The 12,468-nt window shown below is 37.0% G+C and overlaps 1 protein-coding gene across 1 annotated transcript in view; it reads left to right on the forward strand.

Moving 5' to 3' along the window:
* The window catches only part of LOC117211038 (pleckstrin homology-like domain family B member 1), a 62,271-nt gene that overhangs the window by 19,400 nt on the left and 30,403 nt on the right, over positions 1–12,468 (forward strand). Inside the window, exon 2 of the mRNA XM_033454596.1 lies at positions 10,419–10,550. Within this exon, the coding sequence (XP_033310487.1) occupies positions 10,421–10,550 (130 nt within the window). The 5' untranslated portion in view covers positions 10,419–10,420. The remainder of the gene's footprint in view (positions 1–10,418; positions 10,551–12,468) is intronic.

Below are 12,468 nucleotides of genomic sequence, written 5' to 3' on the forward strand. Positions count from 1 at the left end.
ACATCAACCCCGCCGAAATAAAGTTTTGGTTTGACATGTATATTCGTCGAACGCAATTAACTGGTTAAGCCTGTTTAAATTATCTTCAAATTGCCATCCTGTTTTGTATTTCTTGAAAACCAAAATGACTTCAAACTATTGATTTAGATTCAGCGAAGGATGTGCTTACTCGTGGAAAGGTGTGTCGAGTGCAGAATTAAACGTGATTGTGATTTGGATTTTGAGAGTGTAGATTCTGGATGTGCACGAAGTCTACGTGTATTTGGGAAACATTCACATCACTTGACTCTACAATCTCGGGACAAAGTACGATATCTTTTTAAAAGCAATTTGAAATGTGGATAAAGTAAATAATTTACACGTATATCAATCATTTTATTAATTACATTCACGCTTTACTCTTGCTTTTCAAATACTTACACCATGTTATACGTACATGTTTTATATATTCTATAAATCTAATGTACATGTCTTTGTCGTAAAATTTTCGCTTATTACCACGTACATATATTTAAACGCAGACTGCATCATGGCAATCAAGCATGTAGCGTATGGAAGATTCGTCATATGTAATCAATTCTGCTGAATATGGCAACCACCTAATAAGGAATTCATTGGACGTTGTCATTGACGAAGACGTTGCTATATCGAGATATTCCACCTTGATAGTACTCTCGATTACCTTTTCAGCAATTCGCGTAATAGAATATACAAAGACAGTCAAATGATGATTTTTATGAGAATTATTTTTAACATTCGTGACAGCGTTGGCTTTTTATACTCAATTTTCTTTATTTAAGAATAATTCTTTACATCGTATACCACAGGTGAAATTACCTACTCTATAATTTAAGTTCCGTTTTCACTTTATATGCCCTTTAATTTTAACATTATTTAAAATTAGTATAATTGTTGTTACAAGTCGTTTTTAATGAATTTCGTTTTGATATAGATCTGTTCTTCAGATTATTTTTTATCTTATTGTTAAGTATTCCCCTTTGTTTCATAATTCGATTAATGTACATAACACTTAACTAATCTTGTTGCTTTCATGTTAATTCTCCGTGGTTAATATTCATTTCGCCTGTAGTTCATCTTCTATTGACAAAGAGGTTTTTTTTGGTTAATGATGATATCAAGTTCAAGTCCGAACTTCAACTTGAAAATATCAGTCAATTCGGTAAGTAGGCATTGTTCGGTTAAAAACTACGGAAATAAATATATATTTCGTTTAACGTGTTTGCTGAGTACATAGTACTGTCAACCTGTTCTCGAGGTCCCGAAAAATTTCAGACGCAATTCAAAAATATATTTATATGTCGGAAAGGTCATCGGGGCCTCCCTTTTGGAATATTGGGGAAACTCAAATACCCTAATCCAGACTTTTACTATAGCTACACTTAAATAATAAAACTAAGAAATAGTTGTGCTCAAGGTTTCTGGCTTGGGCTCGGAGTGACACAACGGATCACTGAACGTAGCCACGGGAGGGACGTGTACGTAACAGAGGTATGGAATAATTATATAGCCCTCCTTAAAAAGAAAGATTGACCCGAGAGGTAGGGAGAGGACTATATAGGGGCAGTTCCACTTGGACATACATAGAGTCTATTCCGAGGAGTACTACTTGCACTTTGAGTGACATCAGGATCGTGTATCACATCACATTCGTCGTCCCATTGGCCGTGGATTCGTTATCGAACTTGAGGCCACTGTGATTCGTGTCTAATCACCGCGATTACTCGATAACGTTGTAATACTTACGATTGTGATAATAAACATTACCGCTATTGTATGACAACCATGGCTAATCCTAGCGAAAGTTCCTTAAATGTCCCTAACCCTATTCCTGACGTCAACCCGACATTAGAAGTGAGATCAATGCACCGATTATAACAGAAGAATATACGAAACCCAGAAGAAAACCGACCAGCCGCATCGTCGAAGGTGTCTTGTTTCAAGTGTCACGAGGAGTCACTCTTATTGCGGATCGACTCGCGAGATTGCAAAAGCGAGATACTTTATTGGTCTGGACATGACCAGCGGCTGTCACCAAATCCCTGTTCATCCTAATTCTACGGAGTACGCAACGTTTGTTACCCCGACGGACAATACGAGTGTGTAACGATGCCGTTTGGATTGAAAAATCTCCGTTTTTCAGAGGGACATTCTCAAGGTCTTGGGCGACCTCGCTCATTCGTACGTTGTTGTCTATTTGAATGAGGTTTTAATTATTGCCAACTCGATAGATCAAGCTCTAGACAGATTGTACATTGTACTAAATATCCTCGTAAATGCCGGATTTTCTTTTAATTTCTCTAAATGCTCTTTTCTAAAGACATCGGTGCTTTATCTTGGATACGTAATTCATAACGGAGAAGTTCGCCCCAACCCGGGTAAAATACAAGCCTTGAGTTTTTTACCTGAAACAACGACCGTCACACAGCATAGGCAGTTCATAGATTTAGTTTCTTACTTCCGAAAATTCATCTCTAAATTTTCACAGGTTATGAAACCTCTATATACGCATACTTCCTGGAACAAAAACATAACTTGGACAGATAAACACAAAAAGATGGGGCAAAAGGTAATTTCCGTCCTGACTGGTGCTTTGGTGTTAACGATATTTGACCCTAATTATCCGATAGAATTACATGCTGACGCTAGTTCGGATGGATATGGGGTTATTTTAATGCATATGATTGAAGGTAGAAATAGAGTAGTAGAATATTACAGTAAATGAACTAGCCCCGCCGAATCTATCGTATCATTCCTATGAACTAGAGACGTTAGCAGTTGTGAACGCCGTTAAACGTTAAACGTTAAACGTTTTCGCCACTATTTACATGGACGAGAATTTCTTGTTGTTATTGATTGTAATTCCTTGAGGACATCTAGTAATAAGGTGAATTTAAATGACAGGGTTACAGTTGGTGGGCTTACTTACAAACTTTTAATTTTGACATTATGTATCGAGAAGGTAAACGAATGGGACAGGTAGATTTCTTTTCGCGGAATCCCAGAGACACAACAGGCAAGTTAAGTAGTAAGAGTGATTTGAAAGAATGTTATTGTTTCGGTCGGTGCTTTTACTAAATTTGTATACCTGCATCATGCTCGTAAAATAGATTCCCTTAGTATTTTATTCGGCGCCCCCTACCGGATAATAGCGGATCAAGGAAGATCTTTACGGGTAAAGAATTCCAGGATTTCTGTCAAGGTAAACTTATTAGACTCCACTTAATAACAACCGGTGCTAGTGGAGTTAATGGGCAGGTAGAACGTATTATGGGCACGCTTAAAAATATATTTACAACAGTAGAAACGACCGGACGGTCATTGCAAGATGCGATTGGGGAAATACAATTGGCTTTGAATTGCACCTCCAACCGCGTTACTAAATCGAGCCCATTGGAACTACTAATCGGTAGAACAGCAAGACCATACGACTTGTCGCTACCCGATAACATCGAGGAAAAAGAAATAGACATCTCCGATGTAAGACGACAGGGAATAAAAGGAATAGAAACTAGCGCTAGATACGATAAAGATAGGTTTGACAAAACTAAAGCTAAAGTGGTTAGGTTTAATCCCGGTGATTTTGTATTACGCAAAAATGAGGAAAGAAATCAGACTAAATTAGATCCAAAATTTAAGGGTCCATTTGTAATAGCAGAAATTTTGGAGGGAGATGGGTATATTTTAAAAACATTAGACGGTAAACGATCGTATAAATAGAGTCACGATAGATTAAGAAAAATGCCAGATAGTTGTATTCCTGTTGAGTTGGATGTCTGTAGTGATAACGGGAACAGTAACCATGACGATATGAGTACTCCAATCTCGGAAGATCAGTAGCACTATAGCTATAACAGCTAGCGGAGCAAGTTCGCTCGCGTCTCGGAGCAACAGTGTAAAGAAGCTCAATGTGACCGTGTGATGGATTTCACATGTGTTCGGAGCGATAATGTAAGAAAGCTCAATATGACCGTGTGATGGATTTCGCATGTGTTCGGAGCGACAGTGTAAGGAAGCTCAGTGAGGCCTTGTGATGTAGTTCACTTGCGTCTCGGGCCGACAGTGGAAGGAAGCTCAATGGGGCCTTGTGATGTGGTTCACTTGCGTCTCGGAGCGACAGTGTAAGAAAGCTCAGTGAGGCCTTGCGATGTAGATCACTTGCATCTCGGGGCGACAATGTGGTAAAGCTCAGTGAGACCGTGGAACGAAGCTCTATGTGCTCGTGCGACCTAGTAAAACGAGATTCATTTGGGTACGAAATCGAGAATGGTCCATCATGTTATTAAGATCCGACTGATAACTCACAGGAGCACCTTGATAACACAACTAGCACCTTGAATACTAATCATAATGCTACTAATTTTTGTTTTCTTTTATTCCTTTCGCTATCAAACCTCCGAACAAAGTTTTGTTGCTGAACTGGATCCTTGGCTTATTTGGACATTTAGTTAAATTGTAAATAACCTTAGTTGTATCGAGTCTAATGTTGTCAGGATGGCCGTGTCGGAGATGAAAGGACATCGGGACCTCCCTTTTGGAATATTGGGGAAACTCAAATACCCTAATCCAGACTTTTACTATAGCTACACTTAAGTAATAAAACTAAGAAAATGTTGTGCTCAAGGTTTCTGGCATGGGCTCGAAGTGACACAACGGATCACTGTACGTAGCCACGGGAGGGACGTGTACGTAACAGAGGTATGGAATAATTATATAGCCCTCCTTAAAAACAAAGATTGACCCGAGAGGTGGTGAGAGGACTATATAGGGGCAGTTCCACTTGGACATAGATAGAGTCTAGTCCGAGCAGTACTATTTGCATTTTGAATGACATCAGGATCGTGTATCATATCGCATTCGTCGTCCCGTTGGCCGTGGATTCGTTATCGAACCTGAGGCCACCGTGATTCGTGTCTAATCACCGCGATTACTCGATAACGTTGTAATACTTACGATTATGATAATAAACATTACCGCTATTGTATGACAACCATGGCTAATCCTAGCGAATAACGCCCCTAACCCTATTCTTGACGTCAACCTGACATATACAATGAGTGATAGGAATTTAATAATCATCGAAACCCTAAAAAATAATATTTCAATCTCGTAGAGTGCAGATATACAGTGATTTCAATGCTTCTTTTATATTCGAAGGGTTTTAACGTACGATAAATAATTATGTACTACTAAATATCATCGCACCACCTCTACACACCATAAATCATCCTCGAAAAAGAAACACCAATTAACTTCCAAATCTCTTGCAATTGACTAAACAAAATATCAACGTTATCTTCAAGCTTATCGTTACTGTGGAAATTTCATCGCTACATAAAATCAATCGATCTCTCAAGATCTCCGCAAGGTCGGTAAAAATGCTAACAACATCAAGCTTTATTGTGTTGGAATTTAATGGTCGATTTCCGGTCCGCGGCACTCGAGAACTGAGAGCTTGACGACGATAACGAAAGCAAGAACTCTGTTATATCAAGACCAAGAGTGGTATTATTTCATCGCGTAACACTTGTTTCGTGAGAACATTTCATGAGAGCAAGCAAAGCTACGATGCAAACGGCGTCTGCTAGGTTTCTTCTTCTTCGACTAGCTGTTGGTTACCGAAGTCTCCTTTCGCTGGACCAGCTCACTGCTCGCTTTTTGCTGCAGCCGTCTCCTTTTGCAGCTGAACGTGGAAGGCGACTGAAAGTGTCGCGCCTACGCGTTGTTGCCCCTCGATTAAATGTAAAACGTGAACCCGCATCGGCCTCACCACGATGAATCGCTTTTTTTCAACTTCCCAGCCTTCGTTCTAAGAAAGACACGAAGGTCGAATTATGGCTAATTAGCATGCCACGTGTTGAATGTATGGTATTTATGGTGACGTGAAATTTTTTATGTGTAGATGTGGTGTCGATATGCGTATCTTCCGAAGTTAAGAAAGGCGAATTCATCCATAATTAATATATCCATAATATAAATGTTCATCCAAAGTGCCAGAACGAAGATAACAATGTTAAACTGACTATTGTTTCGTGAGGAGAATATTCTCCAAACATTTGTCAAGATTGCTTGTAGAATTATCTGTTTGGCAAACTACTTTCTCTCGTAAACGACATTATTAAGCGTGTTAACACCAGACTATGCTCATAGAGGCAACCTAGATTTAAGCGTATAACTACATCGTTATCTGCGAAAACTTAATTCATTTAAACTTAAGGTGCAATTCAAGAAAGTGACCGATGGAATTACTTAATTATTTGGTATTATACTACTGTCATGATGTTTGCTTCAAGATTAATTTATAATTTATTTATCAATTCACAAAATGTTTTCAACTATCCTTTTATAAAATTCGATACGAAGTAGTATAAATTATATAGAGTATAACATCTCGTTGGTATCGTTCAATCTATATTACAATCAGTTTATTATTCTTCTTGTTTCTATGCAATAAAATTTTCTTTGGTTTTTTAATAGGTTGTAAGAATTTTCAAATGCCATTGAAAGCTTTTACTATTACGATAAAAGAGATAAGATTGAAATAAAAAGAAATATAAAAAATAAAATTGAAATATTAGTGAGCAAATACATTACTTTATAATACATAGAATTACGCAAGTCCACAACTTTATTTCATACAAATGAACAGGTGTTTTATGCAAGAAGAAAAAGGTATTATTTAATTATCAACCTTCGAGGTTTGAAAATGTTGAAATATAACCGTCTTCGAAGAAGGGTCGCACTCGCACAGAAGGCCACATTCGCGTGACGGAATAATTTTGTCCTCGACTAAAATCACCTGCAAACGAGCAGGTGTATCCTTCGCGTATAGGAATTTGAAAAGTTTAACATTGAACCGAAGTTATACGGTATCTGTTCTGTACTAGATCCTGATAATAATTAAGACAGGAAATTGCGGCTCATAAAGTAAGTGCTTTACGATTATGATAGTTAGTATGTTTCTCGAACTCTCGCTGTTTAAGAATTAACTAACTAATTGTTCGACTATCAAAAGACAAAAACCATATGTTTAACATATAAAAATCATTAAAAGATTTTGAATGACAATTTCTAGCGTAGAACCGATAAAGACACGATTGTTTATTATTGCATCAGAAGAATTATGCGTTTCATGTGCTACTAATTATACATTCCTTCGCGATGAATGTACCTCGAAGCTCAGAGCAATTTTGTTTTTCTTTGACAATTTATGAGCGTATTTTTTTAACGCAACAGCACATGCAATAAGCTGATGTTTTTTAACGCAGTCAAATTTTTCTGGCTCCCCTTCTCCTTCTCTTGTTACTCGTAATCGGAAAAGAACGCGTATACCCGATTTCGTGGAAGACTTTTTTGATACGGATAACTATTCCTAGCGGTCTTGTTCTGTGTCACGTTTCAGTTGCTGTTATTTACAGATAGAACTCCCTCGAGTTCGTATTTCTAATGTCGAAAGCGTTCGTTAAATCGCGCGAAACGCGATAGTCAAGCTTTAGAATCAATCGCGTGTCTCTTGATTAATTCGATGAATTATTTTCCAAGATCTATTCCCTTTTCCGCGAAGAAATGAGGAGCTTTTTGGTTTGGGTTCGTATTAAAGTAAATTCGGAGGTAGCTCTTAATTCTTTTGATTCGTTCGTTTACATGAAAAAAGAGGTCAGCCAAGTTTAAAAGAGTTCTTTTCCGAATTCCGTCTATTCGGAAATAGTAAGGAATTAACTCGGACGATTAAAAATAGTACACTGTTGACTCTACGCAGAAAAACGTTTTAATGGAATGCACAGCTGTGTTTTCGACGTCCCTCTGAATTTCCCGATGTTTACACGTTTATACATGAAAAAGCGAATTGTATAAATGTTAGAGGAAATTTACTCTATCTATTATTATGGTTTTTCTTGAATTTGATTGGGTTACTTGTTACTTGAACGCATGAAAGACTACTTCTTCGTACGGTACAAAAATATAAAACAGTATATTTATCAAATATAGTATATTAATATATAGATCGAATAAAGACATAGAAAATCCGACATCGATACATATATAAACATTTAATTTGCAAGAAGATCAGTACTACGTAGATTAAATTATTATGGACAGAAAATAAGAGCGATGACTTTATCACATTAGAAACGTATAACAGCTCGATAAATCAGCTTCTGAGAATTGTCAAAAAAATAGTACGAAGCATAGTTCTCATTGAACGTTGTAAATTGCGAATGGAATATAACGACCAACGACGTTATGAATTCTCACCGTGAGGAAGACTCGATGGAAACTGTCGTTCCAGTTGTCGACAAACTGCTACCGTTTATAGGGTTGTTCATCCCGTGCGAACGATCTTAACGAGTTGAAACAACTTTAATTAAGCGCATTACGCTAGGCCGTCCCATTGAACTTTGTCTGTCGTTGTCGTGCTCTGACACGAGGAAATAATGCCTTTCAGCTCGAATTACTACCGACTTACTGTTGAAGCACGTGTCCTATATACATATATCTATAAAAGAAATTTTTCACTTTTGACGAATCTAAAGAAAAATTCATTTAATTTTTGATTTGTATTCTATATTGAAATATTTCGTGTACTTCTCTTCGCCTTTTTGGACGTATGTATTATATCAAGAAATCGATGACGATCGTCAATTTGTTATATGATGATGCAACTATAGATTTAAGCTGGTTGAATTACGATCCTTGAATTTTATTGAGCGTTTATTAAAACTTTGCAGCTTTGCGTTGAAACAAGTTTCTCTAATCATAATCGCCGGCGAGTAAGACGGGAAGTCGTTTTATTCATGGTTTGTTTCCATTAATCTCGGCTGAAGATCCTTATAAATTTGAACATTACTCTACGATGACAAAGCAATATAATGTAACGTTTTATGAAACAGATACGTCATATATATTTGTCTTATTTATTGAAAAATTAATATACTTATATGTATAGTATGTACTATACCGTGCTGCCAACAGATTAATCTAAATATGATTGAAATATTAAAATAAGCGAATCTGTTATCCAGAAATGTAAAATTTTGAATATGTACATATATTAATGGTATGGCAAATTAGTTCTTAAAATTTTTATGTTTCAAGCATTTCGCCGATCTAGCTTTCAAGTATATATCAGGAAAGCCTACAAGGTAAAAACCCCTCTTGAAAAATTTCAAGTACCCCGTGCTTCTAAACGAATATGTTAATCCTATTTAGATGCATTTATGGGGCGTTGTACATTATTATTTACAGAAACTACATATATATCCTAACATTACGTACGAATTATTATTGAACGTAGTACACAATTGCAATTTTTCTCTTTCCATTTCAAATCTCTCCCCTCTTCATTTTCTAACACATGCTCAGCCTGTAACTATTAACCACATGACCCAACACATTCATTTAAAAAGTTTCTATCCACTTTTAACTAACGTAATTACTTAATTTTTAATTCTTCTATAGTGTATATCTTTCCATTTAAAATAAAAGATAGAAAAGAACTTTAGTCGTAAAGCAGAAAATGACTATACCGTGAAATATCAACGTCAGATTACACAGGATCGTTTGTTGTCAGGACGTGGAAATTACGCAGACATCAGGATCACATTAAAAAGAAAAAGATCCTTTTTCACGTTCGTAGCACACGTTACACCTCCTCCGCGAGGTGTATACCCACTAATTTTTCATGACCCGTGACTCCGAGACGAGGAGAATGGGAAGAAAAAAGAAAAAAGAAAAAGAAGAAGAAGGAGACGGAGAAGAAGAAGGGGACGTACAGAAAAAGAATTCCGACCATCCCGCGGCGACCGGTTTCCTCTCGTTCTTGCGTCCCTTCTTCATTTATTTTTCTCATCTCGCGCCGGTAAATCGATCTCATCCCTGTGTCTTCGATGAAATCAAATTCGTCGTACCGATTGTCACTGTACTTTTTAGCTTTGAGCGACTCTTGTAGAACATTTAAATCAATAAAACATTTAGTACGAAGAATTTGGAAATTTTATAATTTTTGTTACGTGCCACGAGAATGATCTTTTTCTAATACAATTGATGGTTTCAATTTAATTTGTTAATCTAATTATTTTCTATACAATTTTAATTATTGTACGCATATCTCGCGTAATAAACCCATTGTCATCCCCACTATTTATACAAAAAAAGAGAGAAACAATTCTTTGATTTATAATTTTCCCTTATTCATCTTTGAACACCAATAAAATCGTCTTTAATCTTTTAATGTCCTCTGGAAAAGGTGTGTTTAAAAAGAATGTGTCGAAGCACCTGTTGAATGAAATTAATTTACTCGATGTTGCACTTTTACAAAGTGAGTTATAACATCACGAAAAGCCTAACGCAATAGAAATAATTAATTTTAACAGAGATTTTTCTGTATTTTTTCGATATAGGCATGGCAACCGCCGGTCTTGAGGTGCGCGAGGCTGGACGAGCGTTGCGAGTGCAAACGGAAGCGCCGCATCTCGTTTCCATGGGAAGCGGACGTTTGTCAACGGCGGTGACCCTACATCCTTTACCCGAAGGTAAGACTATATACGCTTGCCGGATGTAATAGCGAATTGAAGATGCTAACGGTGGTGTACCCGACTGCGGTAAATAGCGTCTATCCCTGTTCGAACTCGTAAAGGTGGCTTAAAGGTGACTCAAACTGATTTCGATGTGATCTAATGGATGGTTAAGTGTAGGTAGGATTTTGAATCTGACTTTCTGGGGGAAAATAATACTGTACGAAGTTTTCAGGGTAACACGGTTAACGGCTGATGTTATGAAATTCTTGAGAAAGTTATTGTTACTGCGGGACTCTTTATGAAAAAGAATGAATATATCTTATTGAATTTTTGGAAATTTGAAATTAGAAATGTGCTTCCTAACTTTATGAAATTTGACCGCATTCAAATCGATATTGACTTACTCTATAGCTCTTTCCGAATCAATTTTCTCTTTCGGAATAAATTTTCATTATTCTAAGGCGAAAAACGGGCAACTATCTACATCGATAAAACATAATATCACGAAACACATTCATTTACCGAGCATGAGAAAGAAAAAGTGGGTTTCTTTAGAGAATCAATTAAACGTATAATTTTTTACTTCGCTTGTATCTCGAAGACAATTAAGACAATAAGCGTTTGCTAGATAACGCTGTATCCATAACAGGCAATGATTCATCAATTTTAATCCGTGATTCGAACATGGTAGTAATTCTGTCTGATAAAGCTTAATAATGCTATATAACTACGATCCAACGCGCTAGAACTTCCACTTTGTGTGTTACGCAAATGACGGTGGGGAGAATATCTCTGGGAAATGAAGTCTAGTTAATTTCTTCGAAGCGATTTTCTTGGAATTTTGTCGTCTCTACGTTTCCTCGTTGTCTATAATGGACTACATTAAGAAGTCGAAGGTATTCTGAGCGTACGTACTCTTGGTAATTAGGAAATTCGAGGAAGAATTATTACGATGTGTACTATTCCGTATCTTTGTTTATAAATTATTCGTATAATTCATAAACCCATTTAAAAAGTTTTTTTAAACTTTAAGGACCATTAACGGTTATTCGTTTTATGGTGCTACATACATTAATTTTTATTTATTTAACACGTCATCACGAGTTTTATTAAAATGATTGATAAGCCTAATTTTTTCTTGTTTCTGTTCAAACCTTCTATCTTCCGATGCAGCGCGATTCCAGTAAATCGTATGTAATTATAAACACGCCTTTCAGACAGCATTTATAACATTTAGATAATCTATCAAACAAGGGGAAACCGAGATTCATCGATAAAACGGGGCCACGAGCGGCGGTACGATTCGCAATTGGATGGTAGTCGTACAATTAACTTGATAAAATTCATCTATGAATCCAGCTGATGGATCTATTTAGCACTGAAATAACCGAGACATACCGGGATTTCTCGCGTGGTAAAGGGCGACGGAGAATTTTTAGAAATACATCGAAGACGCGACAGGAAGCCGAGAGGTCCTCGACGTGCATCGATGTCGAAACCGGAAAAGAGTCGACCGAACACAAATATTTGCATTCACCGCACCGAACAGATCGAACGGGCCGAACCGTTTGGCCAATAATAATAAAGAATCGCGATTAGTAAAAGCAAGGTTCCTCGCGGAGGAAACTAAAATTTCGTAATCGGTTTTTGTAATTTCTCGAGCGGTGCCGATACGATCGGTTTTCCGCGGAAAGAATTCGAAGGAGAATAGAGTGATGTGTAACGATCATAACGTCGATGGAACGAGGTAACAATGACGCCGTGTCTGTAGTATTCGTGTTTTCCGCGGAGCGTGAGACTCTTCCTGTGCGATGAATGCACATGCATAATTCCATAGTTTGGATTTCTGAAGAATTGGTTTGCTTGGATGGTAACAGGATACAATGTTGTACATACATGTATTATAAACATATCGCAAATCGAATTGCCAAAC

Source organism: Bombus bifarius, unplaced genomic scaffold, assembly GCF_011952205.1.
Source record: "Bombus bifarius isolate JDL3187 unplaced genomic scaffold, Bbif_JDL3187 scf7180000008214, whole genome shotgun sequence".
In the NCBI taxonomy this organism is placed as follows: Eukaryota; Metazoa; Arthropoda; class Insecta; order Hymenoptera; family Apidae; genus Bombus; species Bombus bifarius.